This window comes from Tenrec ecaudatus, chromosome 8 (genome assembly GCF_050624435.1).
Source record: "Tenrec ecaudatus isolate mTenEca1 chromosome 8, mTenEca1.hap1, whole genome shotgun sequence".
In the NCBI taxonomy this organism is placed as follows: Eukaryota; Metazoa; Chordata; class Mammalia; order Afrosoricida; family Tenrecidae; genus Tenrec; species Tenrec ecaudatus.
Genome location: NC_134537.1, coordinates 50570271 through 50587931, shown reverse-complemented (window position 1 = coordinate 50587931; position 17661 = coordinate 50570271). Strand labels below are relative to the sequence as shown.

At 43.4% G+C, this 17661-nt stretch overlaps 1 protein-coding gene across 5 annotated transcripts in view; it reads left to right on the top strand.

Moving 5' to 3' along the window:
- Nucleotides 1–17661, top strand: part of MYT1L (myelin transcription factor 1 like) — a 286534-nt gene that overhangs the window by 251200 nt on the left and 17673 nt on the right. For all 5 annotated transcript variants that reach the window (XM_075555669.1, XM_075555668.1, XM_075555667.1 and 2 more), the window contains exon 18: nt 7722–7813. In XM_075555669.1, coding sequence (XP_075411784.1) covers nt 7722–7813 — 92 coding nt within the window. The remainder of the gene's footprint in view (nt 1–7721; nt 7814–17661) is intronic.

Genomic DNA, 17661 nt, shown 5'->3' with positions numbered 1-17661 from the left:
ACCAGAAGCTTCTCCAGGCCGCAAGATACCTAAGGACAAATCACAGACTAAGCCAGCGTTATTGTTCTTGTTAGGTGCCCTCCAACCATTTCCAACTCAAGGCTACCGCACAGACCACACAACTCAACCCTGCCGAGGCCCGCACCATCCTGGCAGCGTTCTTACCTTGGAGCCCATTGCTGTGGCTGCTAGGATCACTCCAATGCCACAGAAGCGGGGTTTCCCCCCATTTTGCCATCTGCTTCTAGAATTTTTTTCTATAATGGATAATGCTTAGTAAAGAATCGTCATCGACGTCCCGCCCCCCGCCCTCTGCCCCCTTTAGGGTCCACCCAAAACCATCTACTACTTAAGTGATACATTAAAACAAAACAAAACAAAACTCACTACCATTGGTTTGCTCCTCGTGCTTGGACATCTTGCAGGACGGGGTGGAGCTGCCCTGTGCGTTTCTGAGACTGTGATTCCTCACAGGCTTAAAAGCCTCATGTTTCTCCAGCAGAGCAGCCGGAGGGTTCAAGCTGCTGACGTTTCAGTTAGCTGCCAAGGGCGTAACCATTCCGACACCAGGGGTCTCCTAGTCATGTAACAGAAATGGATAATGCTGAATTTTTACCATCGGACTTCACCCATCAAAGTCCTAACTTGCTCTTGTCTTTTCTTCTCTCTCTCTTTAAAGAACAAACTACCCCGCGTAGCCTGGTAGGATGCATTACAGGGTTCAGTGCACTGGTACCAGGGAAGTATGACGCACAGTACCCTCTACAGCGGAGGATGCCACGTTTGCGTGTGGTGTACATGCGCACATGGAATCACACAAGGAACAAGGAATGGGACCAAAGGCTGACAGGCTAAGAGGAAGCAGGGAAAACTTGGAAGATAACCAAAGACAAACAAAGAAAGCTGAAAAGATAATATGTGAGAAGTAGAAATGGGCGAGAAATCGTGTGTAGGCTAGCCTGGACACCATGTCTCATGCCTTTGTAGGCTAGCCTGGACACCATGTCTCGTGCCTCGGGGCAGTAGTGAGGCTGTTTGAGAGCAGAGTGGGCTGAGTGGAGCACACATGGTCTTTAGGAGAATTTAAAGAAATAATGCAAAGGTGTGTGAATTTCCTCTCTGCTTTCCTTCTCAGTGTTAGATCCAGAGAGCACCCAGAAAACACTCATCTTCTGTTTTCTAACCGCCTCTAGGCAAGAAGCACCCCCCGACCGCCCTTTACTCATAGTTTTGGCCATCAACAAATGTCCTATGTGTTCACTACGTTCCAGGTGGACCACCTGCGTGAAGCAGACAGTAATGGCCTTGGCTGCTACCCGAAAGCTTGACGGTGGGAGGTCATGCCTCTGAAGAAAGACGAAGGAAATTATTTTTCCAAAATCTGAGCACAGACATGTCATGGAAAACTCTGAGCACAGTTCTACTCTGACACGTGTAGAGTTTCCATCCATCAGAATCAACTTAGTGGCAAGGAAAGTGTGTGGGGCGGGGAGATCAGATATTTTCTGAGCTATGAGGTATAGACAGTTTTGGTGTTTTTTTTAGGTATAGATTTGGTCCCTACTCTCATGGTGCTTATAGGGCATTAGAGGAGAAAGTCATTAAATTGGAAGCCACCTATGATTACAAACTATAACAGCCATAGTACAGTGCAGGGCCAACGAGAGTCAGCTGTGGCGTGAGTCAGCGTGGGGGGCAGGACAGGAACAACTGTGAAATCAGACCTGCTTTTTCCAACAGGGAAGGTTCACGAAGCAAACACCTCAAGGAGCCCAACTCCACAAAAGCAGACAGCACAGAGCTTGGCACAAGCTTTCAACCTGTGCCCAGCGCTAGGCTTCGACCGCCCCTGAGCCCATCTGTGTGTCCTTCAACAGAAGGAAACTTCCCTCTTGTCTGTGAGCAGGGGACAGTTCAGGGAGCAGATTCAGGCATGGCTCTCCAGGTGGCTGTTGTTGTTTAGCTTCCTTTATGTTTTTCCACTCCTAAAAATACAGCCACAAGGCGAGCACTATTTTTAACTCAACTTTCCAGACAAGCACCGTGATGCTTAGGGAGGGTCATGGAGGTAGGGACATGGAATCCACTTCAATTCATAACAATCCTGTTAGTAATGGGAAATGTTGAAGCTTTTTTTAAAAGTCTGGTCGTGACCTTCTTGAAGGGGATTGTCGGGTTTGCATGCATCGATGATTCATACACGTTTTGTTTCAACTCATCCATTCCAACCCACCACATCCCACCTCCTTTAGTGCTTCCTGTTTACACACTTTCCTTTTGATCTTAAAGAGTCGCTTATTCTGACATGGAAGTTAGTTAGGTTCCCTTCCTGGAAGGCCATGGTTTGAGCTTCTCACCCATCTCTCTTCAACCAGTAAGTCTGCTCTTTTTTATTATTTTGAATCCTGTTGTACATTGTCCTCCCACATGATCGAGGATCTTCCGATGTGATCCTTTCCAGAGCAAGTGGTAGTGGCGCTCTGGCCCCGTCCAGGTCCTCTGGCCTCCAGGTTGTGGAGACTGATATTGATGTGGTCTCTTAGTCCATTGGACAAATTCTTTCCATATATCTTTTCATTCTTGTCACTCTTCTTTCTTTTTTCTGGACAAGGAGTGACCTGTAGTTTCACTTTAGATGGCTGGCTACTCATGAGCTTTGCAGATTCCAGTCACTATTCACCAAAGTAATAGGTAGAATTGCCTCTCAACTATGTTATTCCAATTGACCTTGGGGTCCCCTGAGACTGTGGTCCTGATTTCGCAGGCCTCAAAACTCATTCTTCAAGGTGTTTGGTTATGTCTAAGAAGTGTTCATAACTTTGCCCCCCGGATGCCCCACCATATTTGAGGAAATATTTGCAGAAAGATAACTAGACATATACAAATATCCTCTGTGGGTATAGTCCCACTCTCCTGCCACACCTGCCCAGCCTCTGTAAGGCTCTGTGGGTAGGTCTCCACTGTTGTAGGGTGGATATTATAACATTAGGTGCCTCTAATATTTTTAACACTTGCAAGTGACACTGAATTTTAATTACAGGTATTTAGCCCTTCAAAAATGTCAGTTCTCTCTCTCTCTCTCTCTCTCTCTCTCTCTCTCTCTCTCTCTCACACACACACACACACACACACACACACTCACACACACACACAACTACCCAGGGAGGCTATATTCTAAGGATTAAATTAAAGAATACATAGGAAAGCCGGGAACAGCAGCTGTCACGGGTCCATTGATTAAATATGCTGCAATGTGTTTGTACAACAGAAAGGAACTTTGGCCTATTCTGTGCCATCTTCCCCTTTGCTATGTTTGAGGGTATTGGTGTTAGGGGACACTGAGTACAACCCCCATTTAGTAATGGAAGACGTTGAAGCTCTGTCAATCCACTTCTTTGAGGGTATACCCATTTTTCCTGACTCTCTGCCCTACCAAGCATGGTGCCTTTACCAGGGCCTTTGATCCCTCCTGCTAATAGATCCAAAGTAAGCAAGACGTCACCATTTACATTTCTAAGGAGGTTCTATTTCCTACAAGACAAATTTGTTCCTTCTTCTGGTGTTCCAAGCACTTAAAATATAAGCTAAGATTAACTGACTCTAGGACTCAGCTTCTACCCACTTGCTTAACTTAGTAATTTTTATATAAAGAGAACCACTGAGGAGAGAAGTGAACAAGCAGACAGTGAAATGGGGTCCTACTCTTGGCTTTACCATTAACTAGCTGTTAGCGGGATTAATACGCTCTGCCATGGCTGCCTCAGTAATTGGCAATCATTGAAAAACTAGTATAGGCAAAGGAATATGGAGTCTGCCCTAAAGGACTTAGAGTCTGGTAAAAGGACATTGTCTAACCATTCCTTTAAAAAGTCTCTAGCAAGATTTATTTAAAGAACAAGCACAAAAAGCTATGAGGGCCCAAAGAAGTTGGAGTGTGAGAAAACGGGGAAAGGTAGCTCACCGAAGGTCATCACATTGTTTGCTTTTTAACTGTGGTAGAAATATATAGAGTAAAACAGCAATTCAATAATTTCTACCTGTACAATTCAGTAGCGTTAATTGTACTCTTTAAGTCATGCAACCGTGATCGATCTCCTTTTCCAAATTATCCTACCATTATGAACAGCACACTAATTAAAAAAACTCCCCCTTTCCACTTTCTTCCTATTCCTGATAATCATCATAAATTAAGTTTTCAGTAGAATCTCTAGAGTGAATCCATTCATTTTCTATTTGTTTATATTTTCACTAAAATTCCATCAACAAAATTTCCAGTAATATCTATAAGTACCTGACAACGTACTATATATTTTGATGGATAATCCTTAAAGATATGGGAATTCCATAAAAAGATAACAAGTGATGCAAAACTGTAGGTGTCAAATGAGAGCTACACACGAGGAGAGTCCTAGGATGCACAAGAAAGAAGACATCATCATAGGGTTCAGGTCAGGGAAGTTTCCTGAAGCAGGATGTATTCTGGCTTGCATACAAACATATGAGGAAATGTTGAAGGGTCGCATGGAGGTGGGCAGGAACAAGGAAAGCAAATAAAAACAATGAGCATGGTGGACATTTGCCAGACTGGTGGTTAAGAGTCACTTGGCTGACCTCTGGCTCAATGGTAGTGAGTTAGGTTCTTTGGGAGAAATAGTAGAAGAAGCGATCACCCTACCCAGTCAAGTGGCATCTTTTTGGGAGACAGACAGTCTGGGAGAAGCCCGGTGGAAGGTCTTCTAGCAGCATTAAGGGATAGCATCATCCAGGCTCAGCCTCTGGGGCATTTTTTCACAGCAGTTTGTGGGATTAATTTGAAGGGAGAGAGACTAGGTCAAAGATCCCACTAAAGAGATAATTAGGGGAGATATCAGTGTCCTCAGGAGCTCTGGTTACAAGATGGGCTGCTAACTACAAAGTCAGCAGTTTGAAACAACCCGGTGCACCATGGGAGAAAAACGCCCAGAAAGGCTTGCCATCTAGGAAGCCCATGGGGGCAGTTCTACCTTGTCCTGTTGAGTCACTGTTGACGCCCTGACAGCGAACATTTGAGTTCAAGAAACAGTGCTCTACACCCAGCATTGTGCTAACCCTATGGGTGACCCCTGGAAACGGCAGACAGGCCTCTGGAATGTTCGGGTGAACTTGGCTCAGAATTCTGGCCTTGGTTGTCTATACTGTTCATTTTTCCATCCACTTTGAAGTGATTCGTAACCGCATGTGATAGAATTTGCTAGATACTACAAATAAGAATGGTCAGAGGGGGTTAAAGCAAAACAGGCTGAGTTGGCTTCCCCGTACGTTTTGAATAATTACACTTGAGCAAAGCTATAGTAGATACAGTCAGAAAGTAGCGCCGTCTTCATTTCAGCCATTACTGTCCTTCGTAAGAGCCCCAGGAGCCGCAACACAAATTCATCCACAGAGACCTTCTCACATTGCGCTTCCTATGGGACTCTTCCTGCTGAAGTTCAAGAACGTGACAGCTGCATGTTTCTGTTTCTGAGCATGAGAGGGTTTTCCTTAGCTTCCAAGCCCATTACAATTATGCTCACTGCCTTTCTCAAGGCCCCCAGGCGGTTTAGTGTATTGCACATCGGGCTGATAACTGAAAGGTCCGCAGGTTGAAACCATCAGCCATTCCATGGGAGAAAGATGAGGCTTCTGCTCCCGTAAAGATTGACAGTCTTGGAAACCCCCAAGGGCAGTTCTACTCTGCTTTCGAAGGTCACTGTGAGTTGGAATTAACTAGACGGTAGTGAGTGGTTCCTTTTCCGGGACATTTTCTTCGTCGCCCAAGATCCCCACCACGAGCCATGAAAGAGTGTGTTGCTGTATCTTCTTCACTAGCATCTGACCTTCTCACTCACAATCTATGGGACTGGTTCTAGATCATCTATACCGTCTCTATACACAGACCTTCAAATGGATTACTTATTTGTAATGCAAAATAGATGTATGCAGATGTATTCTGTCAAACAACAACAAAACACAAACACATTGCTTGTGACCCAGTGAACGGGCCTTGTGGAGTGAGGTGTGACTGCAATGTTGGGTGCCTGGCCTCCTCAGTGAAATCGATTTGCATGAGGGCTTGCCTTCTATATCAGTCTTGCCTGAGAGCACAGCTTGTACCCTGAGGAGAAAAGTAATTCACGGGAAAACAGTGATTCCAAAAAAATAAAGCAAAACAAAACCACACGTGAAACTGAGTAAAAGCCATACCAGGAATGATAACCTGAACTGGCTGACCATAACAACATGAAGTGTGCACACGAAACCACCACGAGGAACACGACTTGATCCCTGAGGATTTCTGCCCCAGTGCTTGGAGTTGCGGGCAGGGTGGGTGTGAGAGCAACACTCTGCAGCTCCTGCCCTGTTCTCTTCATGCCAGCCCACCAGTGAGCTCCCGAAGGTTTGCCTGGTTCCTGGCATGTCTCTCTAGTCCTTGGCGATCAACACTGACGATGGGAGAGGGCACTGGGACTGGGTTTGCTGGTGGCTGTTCCTGAGGAGTTTGTGTGGTTACAATCTCCGTGGCCTCTTTTCCCATGCTAACATATTTTACAGTTGATTCCATGGTTGCACGTGCACTGCTCTGGAAACAACATCAGAAAATGCAATCCACCACCACAAGAAATGTCACAAATATGATCATTTAACATGATACATAGATTGCAATAGAGATATTAGACACAAATGTCATGTTAAAAAGACAACTTAGGCTTCAGTGAAAATTATGGGGAAAAATAGTAAAACTTCTTCTACAAAGATATACTTTTCCCCAAAACATCTCTTTACAAAAATTTGTCTAAAGAGATGTTTTTCAAATCTCGTTATATGAATGGAGGCATTACAGAGATGTTTCTAATCATTATATAATCTGCCTGCATTACCCTGAGTGTGAGATGGCTAGCACCCACTGCACCTCTCACACCCACTGGTATTGAGCTGGTACCAACTCATAGAAAACCCCCTTGAATGGGGTGGGCTGTGGACACTGTGTCTGTATAGGAGCACATAACATTGAACTAACCAACCACTCAGAAGTTATGAAGCAATTGAGGTATTTGAAGACAGACTGTATATTTGATGGCATTTGCAAATTAGTTTTAAAATGTTAGCTGAGATAATGAGAGATAGTTTCTGGTTTTTACTTCTGAAACTTCTACTTACTGTACTGCGGGAAATGAGAAAGACAGATGAAACATGATTCTCCATGATGGGTGCATTATTCTGTTTTCTACTTTGAGATAAATTTGAAATTATTTGCTTTAAAGTCAACATTTGTCAGTGTTTGACATTTTCTATAATAAAATCATTTTTAAGAAATCCAGTCACACCATAAAATTCTCTATAGTTCTAGACGGTACAGAGTGAATAGTAAGATGCCTGCCTGTCCAAGGTTCCCGTGTCCACTGACTTCATTCTAATCATTGTCATACGTGTCATCCAGGGGGACGTATATGAAGATACCAACATACACATGACACACCCACACCCATCCTTTCATCTTGGCGTATGCATAACTGGGCATACGAAATAGATATACAACGGTCTTTGCTTTGTTGTTGTTTCCGTTTTCAGCTAATCTTTAATGGGCAACAGGTCTAATAAAACAATGTTGTTGCCGTGCTTTGTTTATAACCGTACTTTCTGCAGAACTCTGGGCTCTCCTGAGACTTGTGACTAATGGACATTGCATTTCTTGTTGCCCCCAGTTTGTCAGGATGTCCCAGAGCCACGTCAGCAATGAAGAAAGCCAAGCTGTCTGGAGAGCAGATGCTAACCATCAAGCAGCGGGCCAGTAACGGTAACGACAGTCGGTCGCGTTGCTCATTTCATCTCCGGGTTGCAAAGAAGCCCACGGTGACATAATATAACCTCAGTTCTTGGACCTTTCATTTATTCCAAAACTGAGCGCAGTTATCCTTGATCTGCCTTAGGAAACAGAAGCAGACATAATTTTAGGCTTGTCTGTAAAGCTGCTCGACTCCATCTGTAGAATCCAGCCTTCTCACCCAGTCACCTCCACCGCCCAGATGTTCCGGTTCCCTAGAACTGCACGTGTAAACCTCTAGCATTCAGGGACTTCCTCTGCAAGGATCCCAGGGCAGATGCGATCTCCTTCCCCAGTTCAATTCTCAGGGCTCCTCCCTTACGGGCCTTGGTAACTGTCGGTGCTGCTGTTGGCCACAGAATGAGATCTGGCTTGCCGGGCACTGTGTTGAAGGTTTCCTTCTGTTCGGTTGACCCTCTACTTTGCTAAGTGTGTCATCCTTTTCTGACGATGTGTCCAGAGGCAGGGAGTCAAAGTCCCAGAATCCTCATTGAGGAAGGGCTCTGGGATTAACAGAATACGCGGACCCCTCAGCCACATACCAGCAAACGGACAGCAACACCTATTGTCTCTTTTCTCCCTTCTCTCCTTTCACTCCCAGCGGGTCCAGATTCGCAGGAATCTATCTGCAAGATCCATTCCCGCTAAATGTCCTGTGGTTACCAGCCTGAATTAATGGTTATAAACTTGTGTAGAGAAACATCCCAGAGGCCTTAGGAGAAGCATGAAGGACTGACGAAAGTTGTGTAAATCTTATTCTTCTCATATTGAATTTTCTCCCCTTAGAACTATTTTAACTTCCAGCTATTCAAACAACAAGTCACCTTTTTAGAGTAGAAGTTCAACCTTCCCGTCTATCTCTCTAACAAAGATGGTCATGAACACCAGGAATTAAGTGAAGTGGGATTTATTGTGCGTCATAAGGACAGCCCTAGACTGCCACATCTCTCCACATTAAGACAAAAGATATGATTGAAGGAATAATTTCATCTCCTGAAGTCAGGGTATGTGGCTTTGTACAAGCGGATGTGCCTTGTGCCCGAGCTTGGTGAAGAAAACAAAGATGTGTCTTCACATCAAAGGGAAGCTCAGCGGAGGGAGGAAAGTTTACAGAGTTGTCAAATGACAAACTTTCTTCACAGTAATTCTTAGTTTCACGTTAATTCCTAATCTCCTGATACAGCTTGACTAAGGAAGTATTTCTAAAGCACACAATGCAAATCTGTTGACGTAGGGTCTCATGATCAGGTCTCTTCTATTTGAAGTCTTTGAAATGTTAAAACTGAACCTTTGCGTATGAAGACCTGAACATGGAATCGCCTGTACTCTGGAGCCTTTGAAATGGGGAGTGCTTAGGTAATTCACTGAGTAATCGCTGAAGCAGTTAAAATAGCTAGCGAGTTTATTTTTACAAATTTAAGCCCTAATTTCAGCATTCTTTGTCTTACTAACAGTTGATGTTTATAGCTGAGATCTGCCTTTTTATTTGGTTGCAACTTTACAAATGAAACTAGAGGAAATTCTCTGAATAAAAACTTAACACACGAATATTTAATTCAGGAGTGAAGATGGAGAATAAAGGTTTAATATAGGTGTGTGTATGTATGTATGTATGTATTTGTTTTAACTGTAACTTTTAACAATAGTTTTTAGCATTGCTTAAGGAAATGTTTCCCAAAATGAGGGATACTGCCCCTCAGTTGGGGAGAGGAGTCCCCAGAATGATCAAGGGTGATGTGGCGGCAAAAGCGAATCCCTAGACTTTATCCAGGATGATGGGCTAAACTATATACAAAAGTTTTTTCATTGCCAGGAGGGCAATGAATATTTTTTTTTCCTCAAAAGGAGGCAGTAGATGAAATAAGTTTGGGAATCTATGAGTTAACATTCTCAGTTCTATTTCCTAACCTTCTGCCAACAAAGCGTCTTCTCTGAAGTCACTCTCTAAAAGCACCAGGCAATTTTCTACCTACTTCTTCATTACATGAACAGTACCATTCTCACAAGGAAGAAGCAGAAGGGCTATTCATTCATTCATTCATTTGTTTATTAAGAAAGGTAGATATGAAGTTAGCTTAATTCAACATGGAACTTTGATTCAGGCCCCATGTCAGCCTGTTCAGATATGCCAGTACCTTCGTTGTGGTTTCAGGTTCACCATCACTCATTAATCTAATGAAACAGAAACAGCTGGAAACCTCACCTACATGGGTCATACCGAATTATGTACTCATATTCTTGACAGGAATACCACGAGTATATAGTCTTCAAATCTTGCAAAACCTGGGCCGCTCTGGCCTGAAGTCACTTCAAGCTACCAAAAACATATCTATTCTGCAAACCGGTCCTCGGGCGGAACTGTTGATGCCCCGAACTATAGACTTGCACAAGGGGTGGTTCTTTCCCACTCAGCTGATCGTGACTCAGAAACTGAATAGCACCCTAATCTAGTGGTGAGTGAGAATGTGGGCCTATCGTAAAAAGAGTGCTCTGTCTGCCCCTAACTGTTGACCTACAGCTGGGAGAGACAACGGTCCCTAGCTCAGCCTGCATCGGCCTGCGGAAGTGTCTTTGATCAATGGCAAGTTTGAAATCATCTGTGGGCAATTGATTTACTAGAATAATAAGATACTTGATGTTTATATCTCTGAATTCCTGCAAGCCTGGCATTCTTCCTTACCATGAGGTCACTTATTTCCATGTACAATTAGTGCTAAAGAAATGGTCATTCACTGGATAACCTCTGCCTTCCTGGGTGGTACAGAGTTCATGCACTTGGCATTGAGTCAAATACTTGGACTTTGCATGTGCACAGAGGTACCAGAAGAAGGGTCTGACACTCTACATACAGAGAAGCAGCCATTGAAACTCCTAAATAGCCTAGTTCTACACTGATACCCATGGGCTCACCACGAGTCAGAGCCGACCTGCAAGAAGCCCACGGGCCAGCCTGTGTGACCTCCACGGGGGATGGCGGTAACCTACGTCTGCTTTTCTCTCTCCCGGGCACTCAGGTGTGGTGCTCACTGCCAAAGAGGAAAAATGTGCTGAGCCCCCACTACATCTCGGGCACTTTCCAAAAGAATTTACCAACTTCTTACACCAAAATAACCCTGTTGCGAAAGTGACCGTTTGTAGACATATTGATCTGACCATATGGCACTTGGTTACTCATGAGGAAGAGAGTCGTAGTTAGAGGCCATTGACTTGCAAAAAGAAAAAGAATGAGGGAGAAGGGGAGGAAAGGAAGGAAGGAAGAAGGAAGAGAGCAAAGAAAGGAAGGAAGGAAGAAGGAAAGCAGGAGAGAACATTTTGCAATCTTAAAGAAGAGAATGTGTACACCTTAGCAAATGGGTCTTGTCTACCATGGACAGATAGTGGACACTATCACAGAACTCTTGACCAATTGCCATCTCTTTACCAACTCACGCCATCACAAGTTCGGAGCCTCTAATTTGTATAATTCCCTACACTGACTGTTAATCACAAAGAACAAAAGATGTCCATCAGAAAGTTTACAGCACTCATTGGGCTGTGGCTATGAAACAGAAGGACCAGGCAACAGGATGTTCTCCCTGGCAAGGAGCCAATTAACACCCGGGTGTTGAATAAGCCGCATGGGTCACTCAACAGGACACATGTCCTATTGTTTTTTGGGCCACTATCAGCTAATTTCTCTGCCAGTTAATCCAAGTCATTGGACATAGTTTTATTAATTCTAAGTTCTCAAACAAGATTTGTTTGTTTTATTCTGTTTCTGTTGTAGAGCATATAACACACACACACACACACACACACACACCTATCTATAGATATAGATGAAGAGGTTGAGACGTCCAAGGGCAGTCAGCAGATTAAGCAGAACAGAGATTCAAACCCAGATCTTAATAAACTCAGAATCCATGCTAGAAGCCCGGCGTTATCTTTCCCATTTTGTTATAGTTTATCCTGAGACAACTTGTAAAAGACCAGAGTTAAGTAGGAGTAAACGCTCTCTATACAAGAGTAAGCAAAAACGTATCACTATTAGGCCTCCAGTTCATAAATGCACAGGTTTATTCCAAACGAACACACTTAAGCTCGCCTCTCAAGTCAGTGACTGGTTGCAGGCAAGTCCCCTCAGTAATATACTAATCTTAGTGTTATTAAGGTGCCTTCCAAAGTCAAAGGTACAGCGGAAACCTTGACTTGGCGAGGAGATATGCCTCGCCAGTGAAATTCAAGGCAGCGATGTCAGCTCGGTAGACTGTGGCAACTACGTCTTTGGATTCCGAAAGGAACAACTTGATTAGATTCTCTTCAAAGACACAGGATGAACATGGGGATATATTATGAAGAAGTTTTAAGAAAATTGAAAACGTTTAGTGAGAGAAAGGTCAGAAAAAACTGTAAAGGGATTCCCCCCCCCCCCAATGACAATGCTTATTCTTTGAGGGTCACAAGGGCTGAATTTTGTTAAGAGAATTTTGTTGGGAAACCCTACCTCATATACGTACAGCACTCACCTTGCCCCTTGTAATTCCTTTTTGTCCCAAAACTCAACCTTTAAAAGATCTAAGACATTAGTCCCTTGAGGATGTCAAAACTGCTGTTGTACTGTGGAATATTCCCTTGTAGCGCAGTGAACTGCAGTTCAATTTGTAACAGCTGTCCAGCCTACCAGGGACTCCACAGGAGAAGTGCAACTGTCCACTCCTGGAAACCTTTAAAGCCTCAGAAACCAAAGGGATAGGTCTCCCCTGTCCTATAGGGTTGCTATGGATTGGAATTGTTGAGTTTGCCTTTCTGGAAATTGAAAAACACAAAATTCTTTGAGGCAGGGTTCCGACCCAATGCTTGTGCAGTAGATTACCTGTTAAAGGTCAGCATTTCAACACCACCAGCAAGGACACAGTTGAAACCTTCTGCTCCTATAAAATTTACCGTCTTAGAAACGCCCAAGGTCAATTCTACTCGGGGGTTCTCTATGAGTCTGAAGCCACTCAATGGCCATAAGCACGTGTTAGCTACAAATATGGGAAGATTCCTCTTGGTCTCTCTTTTATCAAAGATTAGAAATGCCCAATCATCTGTGGAGTTGCTTTTATGCCTCCATCTGTAACAGGTGAGTCAAGAATGCCTCCCTCCCCCAATGCCGTGGGGTCAAGCAGGCCGCCGGTAATTTGCTAAAACTGACTCAGACAAGTCCAAGTCATTGGACTTTAGTTTTTTCTCCTGAGCATTTATCTCAAAGAGAAGAGAATTATTCAAAATGCCTTTACATCTCTCTTCTGGCTTTAAAATACTTGGGGGAAAAAACCCTTTTTGTTCACGTGGAAAAGAGAATATTCTCATCTCTTCCCCAGCAAGATGATCATGACTTTCCTGAAAGCTCATGAATGAGCTCAGATAAATAATTAGTCCTCAGCTGTCTTCTTCCTTGCAGCCAAGTGTGACTTCAAGTTCAGCAGTCACTCCTCCAGGACATCTTTGCCAAAGACATGCCTTAGGTGCCTGTCAGCGCCCTGCCCCACGCTGTGCTCTCCTGCACTTCCCGTTAGCACAGTGTGACAGCACTCTATTCTTTCCTTCATTGGAATATACAGTTCCAGGCAAAAAGGAGCGAAGGAAAAGAGCTCTCTCTTTGGCTGTGTACTTCCAAGCACAGGCACTGTGCTGGGGACTTGGCATATTACATCACATTTAGTTTCTCAACAACCCGGAGGGAAGGGTTTTGCTTGTGAGGAAAGGGAAACTCAAAGAGGTGAGGGTCCCCAATGTTACCTAACGTCCAAGCATTTACTTTTCCTCAAATGAATGTTGCTCTTTCAGGACCTCTTGAGAACTTCTATTGAACCAATGCTTTCAAGGCTGTGCTAATTGGAGCAAGACTATCATTATTACTATTTCAGCATTTGGGTTGTGTTATATTTTGTTTTCATTTTAATGGACAGCTTTTCAGGCATCGGAAAGGCTGCTTTAAGACCCATGGGCTCCTTGTGCCAGCCAGTCTTTTACAGAAGCACGTCCTTCCCTTAGAGCTGGCAGCCTCAGTGGTGACACTTGATTATAAAAGTTTATTTTTACCGAATCATCTCCAAGGGTAAGCATTGGACTGCTAACCATAGGGAGGGAGCTGCTCATCAGGAGAAAAATGATGTTTCCTGCTCCCATAAAGAGTCACAGCTTTGGAACCCATGTCAGGAGTCTCTGTGGACAGGAATTGACCCGATGGCAGTGGGTAAATCATCTCCAATGAGATCTCAACACCCTTGAACTCAAAGATCAGTAGAGATGTCAGACCAAGCACTCTTGGTGCTCTCAGAGACGCAAAGGAATTGTGTAGGCAAACAAGCAAGCAAGGTAATCTATTCCTAAATTTGCTTTCCATACTTGCCTTATAATAATAATTTCAAATATCTGCATATCACTTCTTAGATGACGAAACTCTAACCCAAATTAGACAGTGATGTTGGGCACTTGAAGAACTGTTTTGTCGTAGCTGGACTCTTGCCCAGGTTGCACCATAATGAGGGGAAGGGAACACCAGAAGCCCTGTGATAGGACACTCCCCCCAATCTAGCAAAATGGAAAAACAGAAACAAAGCAACCAAAACACCACACTGCCATCCAGTCAGCTCTCTATCGTTGCAAGCTACGTAGGGTTTCTGAGAATGTAAACCTTTCCCAAAGCAGATCGACCCATCGCTCTCTCTCTCTGAGTGGTTGGGAGTGCCACCAGGCCTCCTTCTATAAGTAGGCTGCAAACTGAAATATGTATGCCTGGGGACGCATACCATTTTCTAGGTGCACATGGACATGCATAGCTTTAAGAACATTAGTTTCCAAACCCTCACCTTGCACATGTACGCTTTCTGAAATCTATAGGCTAAGGACGCATCTGCGATGGACCAGTTCTTCATTGCTATGGCCCATTTCCCAGTGTTTCTTAATCTTCATAAAAGAAACAAATGCTTCTCCCTAGTCTTACATTGGTGGGTTGATTTGGGATTAAAATACTTCCAAGGTGCCGTAAATCATCAATTCAAGAAGACTTGGCCCCCAGGGAGAGTCTCAAGAAGGCAGATCCCAAAACACTTCTGGAAGAATTGTTGGAGAGATTCTGTGCCTTATTGTCCACCCACTGCCATGCAGGAGAGTCCATTCATAGAGGCCCTGCAGGACAGAGTAGAGCTGCCCCCTTTGGGTTTCTAAGACTTTACATCTTTACTGCAGCAGGTGGATTCAGGCCGCTGACCTGTGGTTAGCAGTTCAATGCATAACCCACTGTGCCACCAAAGCACCCTATTTCATCATAAGACAGCTTCATTAACTATATCCTTTAGTCCAAGGCTTTCATGAAATTATATAAAGCATTGTATAATATGTAAATATATATCCATTAAAATCACAATTAAAAAAATTAGATGGCACCTGTAAGGGGAATCATTGCTCTGTTCTCATAAAAATCTTGATAAGAAAAATTATAGAAATGAAAACTTGAAGCCTTCTATACTTGAAAGCTCACAATTTTTTTTTTTATAATTTATAAATTCACATGACTGGGCCAGCAGAACAAAAACAGTTCCCAGTGAAAATATAAAATGAAAGATGATAAATTCCCTACTACTGAATTCTCTACTCTGAAGCAATACTTAATTTTTGAGCATGTAGCTGCCATTTGTGATTGCTCAAACGAGGCCGTCATATCATGTAGACTCCTTTACACCTGATGAAATCTCGGGGTGGGGGTGGGGCGGGGAGGCTGTCCCATCAAGTATGGCTGGTAGGAACTGTATGGGTCAAAATGGAACTGCCTGTAGGGTTTTGAGATTGTAAATCCAGAATCAGGCACCCTCACGGTTCTCTCTCGAGCAGCTTGGTCAGTTAGTCATCGAGTGGTGAACGACTGGACTGCAGAACTCCAACATTGAAAGGCAGTGCTGTCGTGACCCGCCATTTTGTAATGGGGAAACTTGAGACGTACAGTCATTAAGAAAAGTGCTCACCATTACTAAGCTATTAAGTGGCAGAATCTCAGTCTAAGATTCTAAGTCTATCAAGATCCAAGATTCTGGCTTTTAACTCCTAATTTGTGATGCCCCTAGTCACGATGAAGAATTATCAAAAATTACATATCTGAATTGTACAAAATTTTAAACACCGGGAGGGAGTAAATCACTGGTCTTGGAGGCTTAAGACCATCAGGAACATCAAGGTCAACTGTGACATAGTCGTTCACAAAGACAATGTTTCACATTCTACTTTTTTTCAGTAGCCACAGGGGTCCTGAAAGCTTGAGTGTGGCCTACTAGTATTATAGGTGCTGCTTTTGGTCTCTCCCAGTCTGGAGCCAAGATAACTGGGGGAAAAATGTTAAAGACGCACATGTAGAAACAATTAGCACACCCCCGCCCCCCCCAAAAAAAAACTATCAAAAGAGACTTGGAAAGCTTTCCCCTTTTCCGTAAGGAAATGAGCATGAATTAATAACGGCTTCTGGGGCATAGCCTAAATCTGTCAGAAAAAAAGAAAATGTGAAAGTCAGCTAGGAGCCATGTAGGAGAATCAAGGACAGGATTTCGTGCTTTTTGCAAAAAGATCATTTAACTTCTCAGAGAATTTTAGTCCTCTGCACTGCCAGCTTTTCCTCGGGAGAAAGAGGAGGCTGTTCCTGTCAAGATGTGCAAAGCCTCCGAAACCATCTACAGGGCCCCTGTGAGTCAGAAGTGCCTTGGTGGCCATCAGTTTTGTTGCTGTTGTTTTAATAGACATTCTCTAACTAGATCGTTTGGTCCCCGGATGGTGGCAACATCCAGTGTTTGACGACTAGCTGAGAGGCTGGCAATCAGAATCTGCACAGAAATGCCTTCAAAGATAGGCACGGAGGTCTGCTTCCGAAAATTCACAACTGGAGAACCAGGAGGTCACCGTGAGTTGAACCAGCGGTAATGAAATATCAGATGAACCAATAAACAAGATCAGCATTGATTATTGGGTAATTTCATCCCTGGTAACAGGCAACAAGACTCAATCTGTTTCACTTCTTACATTTGGAAGACTGCCAGGAAAGGCAGCTAACAAAGAAGAACGGAGGGGAAAAATAACATCCCCAGATGAAGAAGAGAAAATATCATTACAGAGAGTATTTGGGGTTATGTCATTAATGCTTTTTGCTATGCATTTCATAAATAGAAACGTTTTTGTTGCTTGATATCATTGAACTCTGTAGCTACAGAAGATGGAATGTTCTGATCAATGTGGCCATTTAGACTGAGGAAGGGCAGTTTGTGAAAATAAAGTATTATAATGACATGTATGAAGATTTGGAGTTACCCCTAATAAAATGATTTTTTTTAAGAAAAAGAAAAGACTTGGAGTTAGAAAGACAAAAGAGAATAATTCAGCATTGCTCAGGCTGAAAAAAAAAAGAAAAGAAATTTAAGGCCCAAGTTGAAATTCTGAAGCATTCTATAGTCAACATACTTAAAAAACACACAACGAGGAGGGAGTACCACAAGTCGCTGGACCAAAAGCGAATTGGTTAACTTTCAACCATTTCAGGAAGTAACATATGTTCAAGAACAGAAGTTTGAAGGGAAAAGTCTAGGTGTATTCAAAGCCCTCAGGAAAATCAAGGCTCCATCGATTAACTTTGTTGACCACCTATTTCAAGCCAAAAGAATCCGTAGAACCACTCCCTATAAAGACCTATATTTTTCAAGCAAACAAACTGCATAAACGAATTTTACTGCAAGCACAAGTTACTATGTGGCCAGCCAGCAACATTCAAACAAGAAAACTTGAGTATATTGTTGATCAGTTAGCATTGTGTATAGAAC